The 15,106-nt window shown below is 40.6% G+C and overlaps 1 protein-coding gene across 6 annotated transcripts in view; it reads left to right on the forward strand.

The window, feature by feature from the left end:
- The window catches only part of GATB (glutamyl-tRNA amidotransferase subunit B), a 45,157-nt gene that overhangs the window by 24,968 nt on the left and 5,083 nt on the right, over nt 1–15,106 (forward strand). For 5 of the 6 annotated variants that reach the window (XR_012775542.1, XM_075500494.1, XM_075500492.1 and 2 more), the window contains 6 exons: nt 935–1,048; nt 2,137–2,221; nt 2,591–2,635; nt 4,139–4,328; nt 10,893–11,026; nt 11,445–11,523. Coding sequence is in view for 5 of the 6 variants with exons in the window: in XM_075500494.1 (XP_075356609.1) it covers nt 935–1,048; nt 2,137–2,221; nt 2,591–2,635; nt 4,139–4,328; nt 10,893–11,026; nt 11,445–11,523 (647 nt within the window). In the remaining variant the exon portion in view is untranslated. The remainder of the gene's footprint in view (nt 1–934; nt 1,049–2,136; nt 2,222–2,590; nt 2,636–4,138; nt 4,329–10,892; nt 11,027–11,444; nt 11,524–15,106) is intronic. The other variant, XM_075500493.1, reaches the window with a different exon arrangement.

Raw genomic sequence — 15,106 nt, forward strand, 5'->3', positions numbered from 1 at the left:
AACAGTAAGTGTTTGTTTCTTTTTATCTGTATTTGAAATAAAAAAAAAAAAGAGGAAGGCTACAGGTGTTCACTGTGCAATATGGGAAAAATGATGTTTCTTTTTAATACAACCTCTCCTGTCTGTTTTTTCCCACCAGTTGAATAACTGTGGCAAGCCTTTTCTTCTCAGAAGGGATGTCTTTAGAGGGACAAAACTTAGAAAGATACAATTACGAGTTACTTGTGGTTGAGTCATTAAAGGTCTCTAAGGACATTATTCCATTTTGGACTAAAAGTGCAGGATGCTTTTATATAGAACTTTGTATTCAGTTTCAGTTTTTGGCAGCCAGGGAAATTTGGGGCAGGGAGGAGATTGCAGTTTCTTGAAGGAGAGGAAGAAAATTACAAAAAAATCCACTACTACTCACATTTTGTCCTTGAGCTGTATATTTCCAAGAACACCTTAGTAAATCTGTTCAACATAACTGTAAGTTCTTGCATTCCATGCTAGGGTAGTATATATCCATCAAATTGTAATTCCAAAAGGTATTTTTATGCTGTTTTTAGAGGAGTGGAAGCTCACAATCCACCATTTAAAATTGCTTGTCTAATTCTGCCCTTTATTTAAGAGCTGTGAATCAGAAGCTTTTTTGACTGTATGGCTTAGAGGATCTGTGCTGCACTGCACCATGCAGTTTTCTTGTGAGAGGAATTATGAGCAAGAATTTTTTTTAAAAAGTAGTATTCTCAGAAGATTTTGAATGATTGGAGGCAGAGTCTTGAGGTGGAATCACAAACAGAACACTATGATGAGGTGGTTGTTACTCCTTTCTGAACATATGGAAGTCTGCTGTTAATGCTCTGCACATAACATGCAGTTTATTAATGCATGCCAAGGTTTTTACTCTAGTTTACAGGGCAGACTATTCTGTTGATGAAGTTTCCTTTTACAGAGGGTCAGCTGAGAGTGGATGCCAATGTTTCTGTGCATCACCCTGGAGAGCCTTATGGAGTGAGGACTGAAGTGAAGAATATCAATAGCATACGATTCCTGGCAAAAGCAGTAGGTAAATGGTGGTTGCTTCATTACAGGAGCATTGTAGATATTTTATGTGGTCTGACATGAAATATGTCAGGCTCCTGAGTCCACTAATTGGCCTTAAGTGCCCTGGCTAGCTTCATCTGGGTGTTCCATCCATGCACCTTGCCCACGGGTCCGGAAGTCCTGTTTAAGCTCAGACTGGGGCCTTCAGACTTTGCCTGAGCTACATCACAGGTGTGCCAGTTTTCAGTCCTGGCTCCTGATGGATCTTGGAACTGTTCTGTAGTCTTGTTCCCAGTCCTGTTTCTGGACATACCTCCTGCTGCTTCTGACTGAACTCCCTGGATGGATCCTGGACCCAGTTCATCCCCCCCACCTTCACTGAGACTGTCAGTGGACCCTGTTAGTAGCACGTGCCTCTGCCTGTGCTGTTCAGACCAGTGGGACTGCACCAGACAGTGAGGGCACTGCCTGTGCTGTGGTCCTCCTCGGCTCCTGGCTTATTGCTCCTTGTGGAGCAGCCCTGCTCTTGCTGCTCCCTGACAGAATAAATCTTAGTATGGGATACTGTGGGGATAGCAGCCGTGTTAGTCTGCAGTTTTCTTGCAGAGGTAACCCTCTGCCTGCAAGAAGAATAAGGCAGATGATTCAATGCCTAGCATGTTTAGCGCTGAAATATGTTAGCAGTAGCTCTGTGTCCTCCAACGTAGATGACTGCTTTCCACTAAGTACGGTAGGTGGTGTGTATGAAGTTCAGATGCAGCTTGGGTATGAGCAAGAAAGGATGATTATTACATCTCCAAAAGAAAACTCAACTGGGTGATTGGAAGGTCACTAGGAAGAATGTATGGCTTAGCTGCAGTGCCTGGGAGAAAATGTTTTCTATTTACGGGGAATGAAAGAAGATGAGGAAAACAAGCAAAGAAAGAAACAGTGCTGGAGAGAGAGACAGTGACTGATAATTCTGCCTGTAACTACTGCTGTTGATTTCATTAAGGTTAAAACAACAAACTATTCCATTATTGCATAGCAGTGAAAAATGAAATAGTGGAGTGTACAAAAGCTAATAGTGCAGTATAACAAGCTTACTCTTTTTTCTTTTGTTTCTGTCAGACTATGAAATACAGAGGCAAATTGAAGAACTTGAAAACGGAGGAACAATTCTCAATGAAACAAGAGCCTTTGATTCCAAGCTTGGGTGAGTTTTTATTTTGGAGGAACATCAAGAATAGCAGCTTTAGAGTGCCACGGGTACCTAGTGACATGATCAGGAGGAGTAACATAGTATTACTTAACTTCTGTCTTCTAAAGCTAATGTTCACAAGCATAGTCTCCTCACAGGTAATAATGTATTCTTAAAGTTGAGGCTTTTTCACAACATTGTGTGCTACATCAAGCTGTGTCTGTGTGAAAATCACTGCCCTCTTACACACACACATTCTTTGAAGTGGCTTTAGGAAGCTCTCCTGCTCTTCATGAGGCAAGGTTTTTGGTTTGTGTTTTTGCCATAAAACTAATTCTGTGGTGTACCTCTTACCACATTTTACTTGTTTTGTTTTTATTTTAGGTGCACTGTACCAATGAGAGACAAAGAAGGAAAACAGGATTATCGGTATTTTTTTTTTTTTAATAAAGTTAACATTTCAAGAACTTAGAATTTATTTAGTTTCTTAAGGGTAGTCAGTGTAATGGGCATGTAAGTCAGTACTTTGGGCATGTAAACTTAGTCAGTATAGTGAGTACGTATTGGAAGTTTACCTTCCACTGGAAGGGGAAGAGACCTAGCAAAATCAGCGCTAGTGTGAGTAGTTCAGATCTAGAACTGTGTCTCATCTCTGCTAAAACCCACAGACCTTTCCCAAAAACTAAGCTGGAGTACCTTGGCTCAAAGTGGGTAAGTTGAAGGTTTACTTTGTGGCCAGTACAAGTGTATTCTTAAGAATGCCTCACATAAAATGTAAGAATATTCTGAGTTAAGCATTGCTCCCGCTTTAAGTGAATACTGAGGGAAATGATTTTCAGATAGCAGGCCCTGCCTCTCCATGCTTAAATCTACATATATTCTACCACTGATCTTACTAGAGCAGAGCAAGGATTTTGAAAACATCCCACAAACTTTAGATTTAAATCTGCTTTTTAAATTATTATTGGTAGAAATGCAGCAGAAAAGGCATTGATCATTTTACGAATTCCTTATTATGGTGGGGGCTGGCACAAGGCTTATTTAACAAGACTAATCAAACAAATGCAAAAGAAAATTAATGAAAACCTAAGCAAAATTGGTGAGTCTAAGATATTTCAAACAAAGACCATAAAGATTATTACTAGTACTAAGATTATGATTAGTATTAAACGGTGTCTTTCAGATTTTTTGTAACTTACTGCTGCACATTGTACATTAAACCTAAAATCTATGTTTAGGCAGATTTGAAATAGAAATTATTATAGTATATGTAGAGGGTGCCCAATGTCCTTCATTCTGATATTTTTGAACCCCTCATTTGATCATGTAAGAGTGAGGTTTCTGCTTCAATCGCAGTTATTTGAGTTATTGGAATGGTTTGAATTGGCCTTCTCTTTAAGGGAGCCTTTTGTTCTGTGATGGCATCCTGCTGAGCACGGTAACTTTGCTTTTAGCACAGCATGAGATTTCATCAAGATTTTCAAAGTTAGTCTGGAAAAGGTTGCAACCTGCCCAGATCACTCCTGGCAGTTGGCTGTCAAATCTATGTTTTTCCCTGCCAGTTCACTCCCATTTTGTCCAGATCCACAATTCATGCTTGATGCCAAAAGGAATGGGTTGTTTCTGTATCTATTATTATTATTGTTATTTTTTATTATTATTTTGGGTGCAGAACTGTTTTAATTACCCCTTTTCTATCATCAACTCTTTGACAATCAGTGGCAAATACTCAAAGAAAATAGGAGCTTTACAGCAGTTCGGGGGCTGATCTCTTATTACTTAACAGTGATACACCAAGTCATGAATTTTTAATATTATGGTCACTATTAAATGGTTGAAATAGCAATACAACTTCCAGGTAAGCCTAAACTTGTGATATAAATTTTATTTGTTGTTGTTTAGCTTCTGACTGAAAAGAATCATTTTCACTAGGTTCATGCCAGAGCCAAACCTTCCTCCATTGATTCTGTACGATGCTAAATCTTTGCCAGCTAATCTGAACCATCAGCAAGTGGTAAATATTGATTGGATTCATGAGAGACTTCCTGACCTCCCCAGTGTGAAGAGAGCAAAGCTTGTTGAACAGTATGGGATTCTTCCTGAACACAGCTTCACCTTATTGGTAGGTCTATTGATCAAGTGCTAAAATAAGCCTAGAAACTTCAAAGTTGCACGTTTTTTGAAAAGATTTACAAATGTCATATTAACCAGCTGTCAGTTCTCATGGATGTTTTTTAGTTGAAAATATGTCCAATGCATACTTTGTACCTTGGAGCCATATACACAGCAGGGTGGGAAAAAGAAACCAAACACAGTGTGCCTAGAAGCAGCATTTCTCATGCGAGGTGCAGTCAAATAACTATTATTTAATATTGATCTTGTCTGTCTACACATGGATGCACCCGTGACTGACTGCAACAAATGTACAGCTTCCTGCTGACAAATTCTTGTCTGCAAGTGCCTGCTCTTCTTATCTTTGGGTCTGGTACAAGGCTGGGCACATTGTCAGTATTTAACAAATTAATAGACATGTTTTCCTGACTGCAGAAGCAAAACCCAAAGTTTAAGTCTTTCAGCTTCACATGTCCCAGTTGATGTGGCTTCCACATTATTTTGGAAAAAAACACTTATTCTTAGATAAATACGCAAAACAGCTGTACAACATCAACTTTGATCTTCACCATGCAATTTACCAGGGTTACGTTCAGAAGAGGGGATGAGAAGGAAAAGGATGTGGCAAATACGGATATAAATAAGGAAGTGACGGCAAAATGTCATAACTTCCAAAATTATTCTAAAGGACTTTGAGCTTCTTAAATACAAGCTGCATCATCTCTGTTTGCCCATGATAACTCGGGGGGAAAGGGCGGGGGGGGGGGGGGGGATTAGTATACCAACCCAAGATTAGCCATTTCACATAGCCAGTTAAGCTAGGACAGTGTCCTGCTTTGGTTACCTCTGTGATTAGTGGAGACAGAAAGAAAAGGACTGTAGAGAAAGATTCAGAGCGAAACCGTAAGTACTTTTAAATTGTCCTCTGGAGGAGTTCCTTTCCTTTGACTGTAAATGGAGGGAGAGCAGTGCACCTAACTTAACTACCTAATATCCTTCCTTTGTGTGTCTGTAATTTAATACACTTGTACAGAAGCTGGTTCTCCAGGAAAAAAAAAGTTCATTCTTCTGAAGAAAGCTGTTAGGAAAACTGCTCTTGTGGTGGTGTGCCATTTTAGTGAGTTGCAGGTCTTTTACTGTTTGGTGGGCAGGTGAGTCATAAGTCTTATCAAGGTCATGAGGCTGCAGTGGTAGCATCAAGAAGTGTCAGTAGTATCTTACCTTTCTATTTCATTGTATAAGCTGGAAAATGTGATTTCGCAGTTGGTATTCCTGTCCATGCATGCATTTTTTCACATCAACATATTTCTCACATATTAAAATAAACAGAGCTCAGAAGGGCAGAGAGGTCCTGAACTCTTTTTTCTGACTTTTTTTATTTTTCTCCCCGTTGGTGGTGGGTTGACCCCCGCCAGCTGCTAAGCACCACAGCTGCTCGCTCATTCCCGCCACCAGGGGGGGACAGGGGAGAGCATAGGAAGAGCAACAGTGAGAAAACTTGTGGTTTGAGATAAAGACAGTTAAATAAGTTAAGGAAAGAGGAAGGGAAAAACCCGAAAGTGATGCAAACGCAATCATTCACCACCTTCCACAAGTAGGCTGATGTGCAGCTAGTCTCCGACCAATGACTACCTCCCCAAAAATCCCCTTCCCTCAGTTTTTCTTGTTGGGCATGGTGTTATTTGGCATGGAATATCCCCTTGGTCAATTTGGGTTAGCTGTCCAGGTTGTGTCCCTGCCCAACTTCGTGCCCACCCTCAGCCTACTCGCTGTGGGGGGCAGAGTGGGAAAAAGAGAAAGCCTTGACACTGTGCAAGTACTGCTCAGCAGTAGCCAAAACACTGATGTGTGGTCAGCACTGTTTTATTCGCAAATCCAAAACACAGCACCCTGCGGGCTGCTCTTAAGAAAATGAACTCCATCCCAGCCAGACCCAGTACACCCACTCCTTTCACGTGGCATCAACCCACTTCTTGCGCATTTCAGTTTTGCTAGTATTGATGGCTTCTGCTGTGTAGTTTCTGTGGTCTCTATCAACTAGCCCTATATATTTGCCTCATCAACTGCCCTTTCTTTCCAGCTGTTCTCTGAAATCCACTATTGCCTTTGCTTTTTCCCTTTTAACTTTTTTTCCTTTTTGCAACATATAAGACAATTAATGAGCTCCAAGCTGAAATTTGGGATTCAGCTTGCAATAAGATAATGCATCCATTTGAATGCATGAAATGAACACATTCTTCATTGCGGGTCTTCTTTTATTGTGCATTAGAATGTCAGCATGTATACTCTCCATAAAAGTTGCTTGCCTGTTCACTGGGAGACTAGTTAACCTTAATTCATCTGAAAACGGTATGTCCATTGCTGTGTTAAGCTTACATCAGAAGTTGCAGAAGATTGCTGATAGGGCCAGATGCACAAATCTAATGAGCATTCTTTCAGGTTAGAGCACCCAGGAGTGCTCATTAAATAAATGGCAGTGGTAGAGGGATGACTCTAAAATGCAAAATCTCTGTTCTGCACCAACTTGTTAGAGAAAACATTATGCGCCAAAGTTATAATAAAACAATACCATACTTCAGCATGCACGTTCATTTCCAAGCTTACTTCATGAGCTTTGTTCTCATATACAATAGCTACCTGTCCGTACTGCAGTACTGAGAATCTGAGACTCCTGCTTTGTGTAATTACAAGACGTACTGAAATGGAAGGAGAGCGTTACCTATTAATATCTTTATATCTGAAATTTCTTAAGTGTAAACTGCTACATTTTTGACAGTTTTGTATAAATTGCAAAAAGAAATGAAGTTTCTGGTTTTATTTATGCAGAACCTTCTTATTTGTAAAAATATAATTCTTTGAGCCGCACAGACTCCATGGTATTTGGGTACTCAATTTCTGCATGCAATTCTACTTTGCTGTGTAAACTGGTAGGCTGGCAGATACTTCAGTCAAGAAGGATCTCTGACAACTTTGCCAGTTATGATATTGTAATATTTTTATCTTGCTTCCTATTGAGTCAAAAAAATATGATGTATTGGCATAGACATGTATGTGACGTTTTGTTTTCAAAAAGCACGCTGAAGTCCGGGGGGAGGTCCAACCAAAAAATAGATCAGTTGTCACAGTACAGCATTAGAAAAAAAACAGTCTGATCACTTCCTTTCTCATCTGAATTCCAAGTCTTCCTGTACATGTACTGTTTCCCTGCTTACTCAGATAAAAGTGGCAGTTCTACTTGGGCTTTGGCTTATTGCTTTGGTGGAACAATTACGTTGGTGAATGCTTTGAACAGTCAAAAGTGGGAAGCTGTACAAGTTGGTTTTGACCATTTTGTTTATGACATGATGTGCTCATACATGTTGTGTAGGTGACTTTATGCTTATTTTTAGAACTTAAATCATTTTATAAGAAGCTGTAGGAAAAAGTTTGAACTTTCTTTGACTGCTCTGCTTGTCTGCTTTAATAAGCTAGATTTTCTGTTTTTTTTCCTGAAAATCTTGCACATTTTTGCAGCAGTTGTTACCTCACAGTTGGTTATTGTGGGAACTGTGGTGGTGAAAATGGGAATAAGAAAGCAGAAAATGACATTTTATTTGTTAACATTGATGTAGTTTTCTTCTTCAGTTCTTTGGGAAACATGGGTCTTTAAAAAGCATAAATTTGCATTACAGACCCAATGTCCCTAAAAGATTGTACCCATGGTATTTTGTAAAATAACATACTGTTTTAAACTTGTTTAAAAAGCATCTGGAATCACTCTACCACTAGTTTTTTTGACATCTCAGTACTGTTAAATGATCATTTTAAACCATGTTTAAGAAAGAAATTTGCATCTGGTTGAAATACTAGTATGTCAGATTTCATGCCAATGAGACTCTAATGAGTAAGTTACAGCATATTTGCTGTGTAGTGGGAGCACCAAGTGGGCCTGGATCACAAACACGGTGCTGCAATTCCAGATTTCTGCTTTTCCTTCTAGGAAGATTAAAATGTGTTATTCAGAATTAAGTGAGAACAGTCAGTTAGCGTTCCTGTAAACCAGCACATTAGTGTGTGCAGTGGTTTTCAGGTCAGATCTATCACAAGGGACAGGTATGTGTGTGTGTTGGTAGTTGGAGTGAATTTGGCATGAAGAAAGTTGACCAAAATGCAGAACAAATTAAAGTCAAGTTCAAGTAGTACAGTACCTAGAAATTGAAGCTAATCAAGTTATGCTTGCATTTTTCTAATATGGCAAGAAAATAAGGAAAATGTTTCATTTCTGTCAGTCATTTTGATGTTTCGACATTCTGCCGTATTCATTTCAGTCTAGCATTGCTGGGTTTTCCTACTCTTTGGCTACAGAAAATGACAGTCACTTTAAAGAACCTAAAACAAACTGCAAAGGAATTTGGGGGAATGTGTCTGGTTTTATGTGCAGGAGTAGTGAGTATGGGGTTCGGTACCTGGTAGCATACATAAGTCTGTCTGTCTGAGTATTCCTGGGCGTTTCTTCTCTTGCTGCCTGGAATCATCTGATTAAAATGTGAAGGCTGGGTATGTTTGTCCTTGATTTTCAAAGGTCTGGCAGCAGGGTCAGAGCTGTAGCTCCAGCCAGGTTGTCGGTATCCAGAAATCTGAATGTGCCCACTGCTAGAGATGCGCTCTCCAGCCTATACATGATGAAAGTGTTGGACATGCTGCGTCTGAGTTGTGTAGCCTGCATTCAGACATGTGGCATCTGCAGACATTGTTTTCATGTGCATAATGTTGCAGCTAGACCTGCTCTGCCTGCAGTGTTTGTAAAGCCTTCTGCAGCATGTGTAAAGAAACCAGCATTTGTATGTGCTCACTTTTTCCTACCTAAATTGGACAGGTGTGTTTGTGGAAGGGAACCCGCTGTTTAAATAATCAGTGTTTGTTTGTGCTAATGAATCCTGAGGTGAATTAGAAAGAGTACAGTATTTAGTAATGCATCATTTTAGTAAGTCCACTTAACACACATTGCAGTTTTTAATCACGTTTACTGTACTTTGGTAATCACATCATCCCTTTACTGGTTTTTTTAAGCCAAATTTGTTCCTCTAGTCTATTTAGCCTTAGATTTTATGTTATTTGATCACAAATTACAATTAACCATTAGTTAAATTTGTAGGAACACTGGAAAAGAACGGAATTATGTCTGTGTGTATTAGAGAAATAGGGGGAGTTACAAGATTTACTTTGGTTTACAAAAGACCTCGGTGGCTTTCCTAGGCCGAGAACTTGGTTTCTTTGCTCACAGTCTCAAGGTAAAGGGGATGGGTCTGATTTTTGTCACACCTGTGTTACAGCACATCAACCATTAATCTAAGTACATTTTGTTCTCTTTCACAGAACAGAGAGCAGTAGTCTGCAGTCTTCTCAAAAGCCATACATCATTACCAATGAAAAATGTGGTATCTACAGCTGTTGGAAGTTTATGTTGTGAAAGTTTTGAGGAGGAAAGTCTAAAATTCTGTATTGCTATGGTGATAAATTGCCTTTAAAAACAAGGGCAAGTGAGACTGTTTTGATGGGATGTGTTTGAGTGGAAAAGTCAGGCCTTGGTTTAGTGTGTACCTGCACTCTTTTTGCTCAGAACTGTTCAGAGAGATCTGGCTGCAGTCAGTACGTGCTTGGAAAATGTTTTTGCTGTGATGATAGTATACTTAGAATAGCTCCTTGGCTGTCTCTAAACTGTTACCTCTCACAACTTCTGAGAGCTGGCTTGTCCTCTGTGCATTTATGCCACACACTGCAGAAGTCCAGTGGCATGCTGGATTTGGATTCCTCCTTGAAAAGGTAGGAGCTGCCACTTAATATCTCTTCAGCCTTCAGCAGACCTACTGAGTTCTGTGCTACAGTTAAAGATCCATCAATACCTTGATGACAAACGGCACAGCATTCAACAGGCTGTGCAGTATCTGTTCTTCTAAAAACAATCTCAGATTTCACTTAGGCTATAAATTGAATCCCTTACTGTCATACTTTCTGAGCATTTAGGGTGCTGTGGAAAAGCTTGCATAGCTTCTCTGAAAAAACTAGAAAAATAAAACCTTGCTTCTTACAGTGTGACCTTTCCATATTATTGAAGGGTGAATGCAAGCTAAACTTACTCCTTCAATCCAAAATAAATAGAAGTGATTGCAAGATCAAGAGTGAAATATGTGTAGACAGTTTCAAGAAAAATCTCTTCTTGGTAAAAGGTAGCATGACAGCCTGTTAGATGGCAGCATTATATTTTCTAGCATTATACATATTTAGAACACGAGGAGATGAGAAAGCTTCCTCCCAAATGCTAATTTTAGGGAGGAGTTAAGCAAAAAAGATCAGTCCTTTATTGGAAGTTCCATTGAAACAGGCCAGCAGATAAGCTGTATGTACCTATTCTAGACGTCACATAGTTTGTTTGCTGTTATGTTAATAAAATTACTCCAAAGTCTTGTGACTTCACAGTGAATTCACAAAACCAAGTTTACTTTAGGATTGAGTATTTATACTGCAAATGGAATTGTATAATGAAACATGTTTGCACTCTGGTATCTTTTTGATGCATTTAACTTCTCTTAAACAGAATGAAGATGGATTAACAGAATTCTTTGAAAATGTGGTAAAACAGACCCAGATGAAGCCAAAGAAAGTGATCGGCTGGATTCTAAAAGACCTGCTCAGTTATTTGAAACAACATTCCCTTACAGTAAAGGAAAGGTCAGGCTTCTTGGTTACTACAGGGGTGAAACAAAAGTGATCCTTTTCTCATGTACCATGAATAGTATCGTGTCACTCCGTTGCTCGCTTCTACTTTAGTTATTTATTATCTGTGAAGTTTGTTACACTAGACAGTACTACATAGGCCTTGATGCTGTCATACTGAATGAAGTTAATCAAATACCTTGCAGAGAAGAGGACCACGTAGTTAAGAGTAGTAATCAGAGTCTTCCTTCTTTGGAATACGACAATGGTAAGGCATAATCAGGCAATCAATACCGAAGTTGAATATAGTGTATCATGAGGAAAAATACTAGCTTGTCATGCTAAATTGTGTGATCTTTAGGCAAGCAACAGTAGCCTAGATATATTACTTCACCTTATTCTCTGAGGTAACTTCTGCCCCCTTTTTCCCTAGCCCAGTCAGTTCTTTTCTCCTGGCTGACCTTCTGAACCTCCTAGAAAAAAAAGAAATTTCTTCTACAGCAGCAAAGCAGGTAAGTACCTTTTTGATTTTACTGTCCTTTGAATCTGTGGCTGCTTACTCCATTCGTGTAGCAATTTCATAGTCCATCAGTGTGTACCAGTACATCAGTTGCTTTAAAAGGAAATTATTTGGAGAGTTGATGAAAGATATATTTTGTATCTACTATATACACATAATAGATGAAAATGCCTTGCATGTGTATAATCTTACACATACATCTGCATATTCAGTGTTAGAAGGGGGCACAAGCCAAATAGTAGGTTTAAGCAATGTGAACTGAAGTCAAATAAATAAATCCTGCTTCTGAAGGGACTGGACACTAGATCTCAATTTCACAGTTCAAGTCAGACCTGAGTGAAAGGTCAGTGGGAGTTAATCCATGACTTGCAGTTAAGCTGAGAGTATCTACTCAGTACAAAGGGACAGTAAGGTCTATGTTGCCAAACATTAGCATGTGGAAAAGGATATAATTCACCTGAGTGTAGTCACAAAAAGAGTTCTGCTTTGGTGTACCCCCGAGTCAAATAGTGGAGAGGTCTGGCCTTTCTTTTATCCTTGCTTCTTTGAGCAAGTGCTATCATGGATCTCTCAAGCAAGCACTGACAGTAAAGCTAGTTTTCCCTTCTTATTAAATATCATCTTGCTTAGGACAGTCTGAAAAATCAGCTCCTGATGATCTGTACCTAAAATTGTGAACTGCTTACGATGGGTACGGTGACTGCTGTGTCTATAGACAACATTTGGAGTTTCTTTGTGATAGGGAATAATCTCTCATTCACCTTAAATTGTTGCCAGCTCATTTATGTGGAATGCATTGTCTTTTCAATTAATTATTATCCTCTAGACAAGTACATTAGATGACTGCCTCTTCTCAGGTGTTCATCAGTGAAACTGTTAATGAAGATATTTAACTTGCCTTGTCTGCTTTCAAGCTTTTAACACTGAAATACACAGGGCGGGCTTCCATCTTTCTAGCACATATTGATTTAATCCAAGTACAACTCTGGAATAGCGTTGAAGTCAGTTCACTGTTTTTTGCATGATTATAACCAAGTGCAACTGTTGCAAATGTGTCTCTTTACCCTGCTTGGAGACACTTAAACTTCCTGGTTTGTTTTCTTTTTTGGAGATGCTTGTGGTTCTTAAGTAACCTTGTGTTGGTCTGCTTCTGTGAATAGCCAGCTACATATGACAGGTGTCATAAATAAGGATTTAAGTGCCTGACTTCAGGCATGTGCATTTGGAAATTTTGGATTGGAAAAGTAAAAGCTTCAAAAAGGAGATAAAGTATTCATAGGAAAAGCATTGGAATGCAGAGCGGTTCTGTGCCTGCGGGGTTAGGGCACACCCATCAGTTTGGTGTCTGCATTCGAAAGGGAAGCTTCAGAACTCCAGTCTTAACTCTTGGCTTCCTCGTGGAGGTAGAGACAGGGTACTAATGCCCTTCTACGGGAATTTCTTGCCTTGTGATTTATTTGTGTGCCAGCACTTCTGACAGGTTATGAAATGTCAAGAATTTCAGAGATGCTTTTCTTGTTTAATTACCAACTCCTTGTAACGTGCTTGTTGTCCTCAGTGTTCTGAAACTGGACACAGAGAAATAACAATACTGTTTGCCATCACTGAGTGATGCTATCAAACTGCAGAAACCTTGCCACATTTAGAAAACTATTTTGGTTGCCTGGATGTCGGAAGAATAACAAATGTTTATAACAATTCTCAGCAGTAGGCAGAGATACTGGATGGCCCGAGGGCAGAAAGGGCTATATATACACAACAGCAGATGAATTGCAGCACTTGGGGTGGGGGAGAATGAACTGCAGTGGTGGAGACAGATCCAACGAGAAAGGATGGAAAGGTTTGCTGGGGTGAGTGCGCAGACATGCATACACATACATGCTCGCTGCAGGAAGCTGTTAACAGTTTAAATTTTTTAAGAGGTTTTGTGTTCGGTCGCTGCTGTATAAGGCACTAAAACACAGGCAGATAAAAGCTGTGAGCACTGATTATAGACACAGAACATTGTATGGTAGGATGCATATGCCAAGGAAAGGGCACTGTGTGCTTACATAATTACCGCTTAGGTAATTACAGAGCTCACGCCCAACTTGCCATCAAATATAGCATCCTACTCCAGGGGTCTCCGAAGCAGTTTCAGACTGGTGTGCCTGTGCAGAGGGGAGCAGCTTCCAGCTCTGCCGGTGTGCAGGGCTGTGGGGTGAGCGTGTCCTGCATCAGGGGACCTGCACAGGCACATGCTGTGGCCCACCCCAGAGGCACTGCTTCGAAGCCGACGGTAGGAGGTGCTGGTGCTGCTCACCCAGGGCTGAAACCAGCCTGATGGGGAGTATGCCCGACATGGGGCCTCGGTCCTTGTTTGCAGGGCTGGCAGTGAGTACATCTCTGGCATAAGGGGCCTGCCTTGGAGTTACGGCGTTGTGGGAGGAGGCTGGTTCCTGGGGCAGGGAAGCAGAAACTTGCCCCTGCTGCTGAGAGCCATGCTGGAGCAACTCCGCGTGGACACCATTTTGTCACACGTTCATCGGGGATCTGTAGCAGGGTGTGGAGCAGAGCAGACCCCAGGTCTTGTTTGCTTCTGCAGTTGCACGGGTCACCCACATAGGAATAACTTCAACAGACACACTTGGCACCCCTGCTTTAAAGTAGATAGCAGGGAAATGAGTACAGTACACAAACCTAAACAGAACCATCTGCTTTGACAATTACGGCTATACCATCTGGAGGACTGGACCCAGCCTGCCCCTCACTTTTGTCAGAGGCTGAGGGACAACTGCCAGACATTGAGGCTTCCATCACTGGAAAGGAGAGATGCCCACAGGACTGACTCGAGTGGTACTGCCTGCTGCTTCCCTCCCACCCTTGGCAGCAAATCACTGCAGATAGGGTTTCCAGTTGGAGTGTTCTCAGGCACAGCAGTCAGCTGGCACGTTTACCAGTTGCAAAATGTTTGATATGATGCCCGTGGCAGCCAGACGTGCAAGTCCTGATTAATTCATCTTGACCAATGGTTTGCTGCTATGCCTGTGTAGGTAGAGACCGCAGAACATCATTAAAATCTAATCACGCTCGGGCAAGAATCAATAGTAGAAACTACTGAGATTTCAGTAATGGAAATGAGGCCTGAGATTCTCATTTTGGCTCTGGAGACTTCATAATTTGATCCTCCTGTTCTGGTGCAGGCAGTTTGTGTAAATGAGTTGAAATCATTTTTTTACTCTGCTTTCTTTAGATTCGTACTCCTTGCCAAGTGGAGAAACACATTTTTAAAAGTGCATCTTTGACAGGTCTTGGCCACATCTCTTTCTGCTTTCCCACATACCTGTAAACAAGCAAGGGCCTTGATAACATAGTTGCTCTACTAGCTAAGTGGAAATGCTTGTTACCAAATTGAAAAGTACACATGATGCAGATGTCACAGGGAAAATCTGGTGCCTTCAAGGTTTTCAATGGGCAAGCTTTTCTCAGTGCCAGGAGACGTTTGGCATAGGAATAGCAGGGAATCAGAGCTGGATCTCTGACTGTCAAGCTGTCCTGCCCCTGATCTAAGTCAGCCTGATGTATGAGTTGCTCCT

Source organism: Mycteria americana, chromosome 4 (genome assembly GCF_035582795.1).
Source record: "Mycteria americana isolate JAX WOST 10 ecotype Jacksonville Zoo and Gardens chromosome 4, USCA_MyAme_1.0, whole genome shotgun sequence".
NCBI classification, from domain to species: Eukaryota; Metazoa; Chordata; class Aves; order Ciconiiformes; family Ciconiidae; genus Mycteria; species Mycteria americana.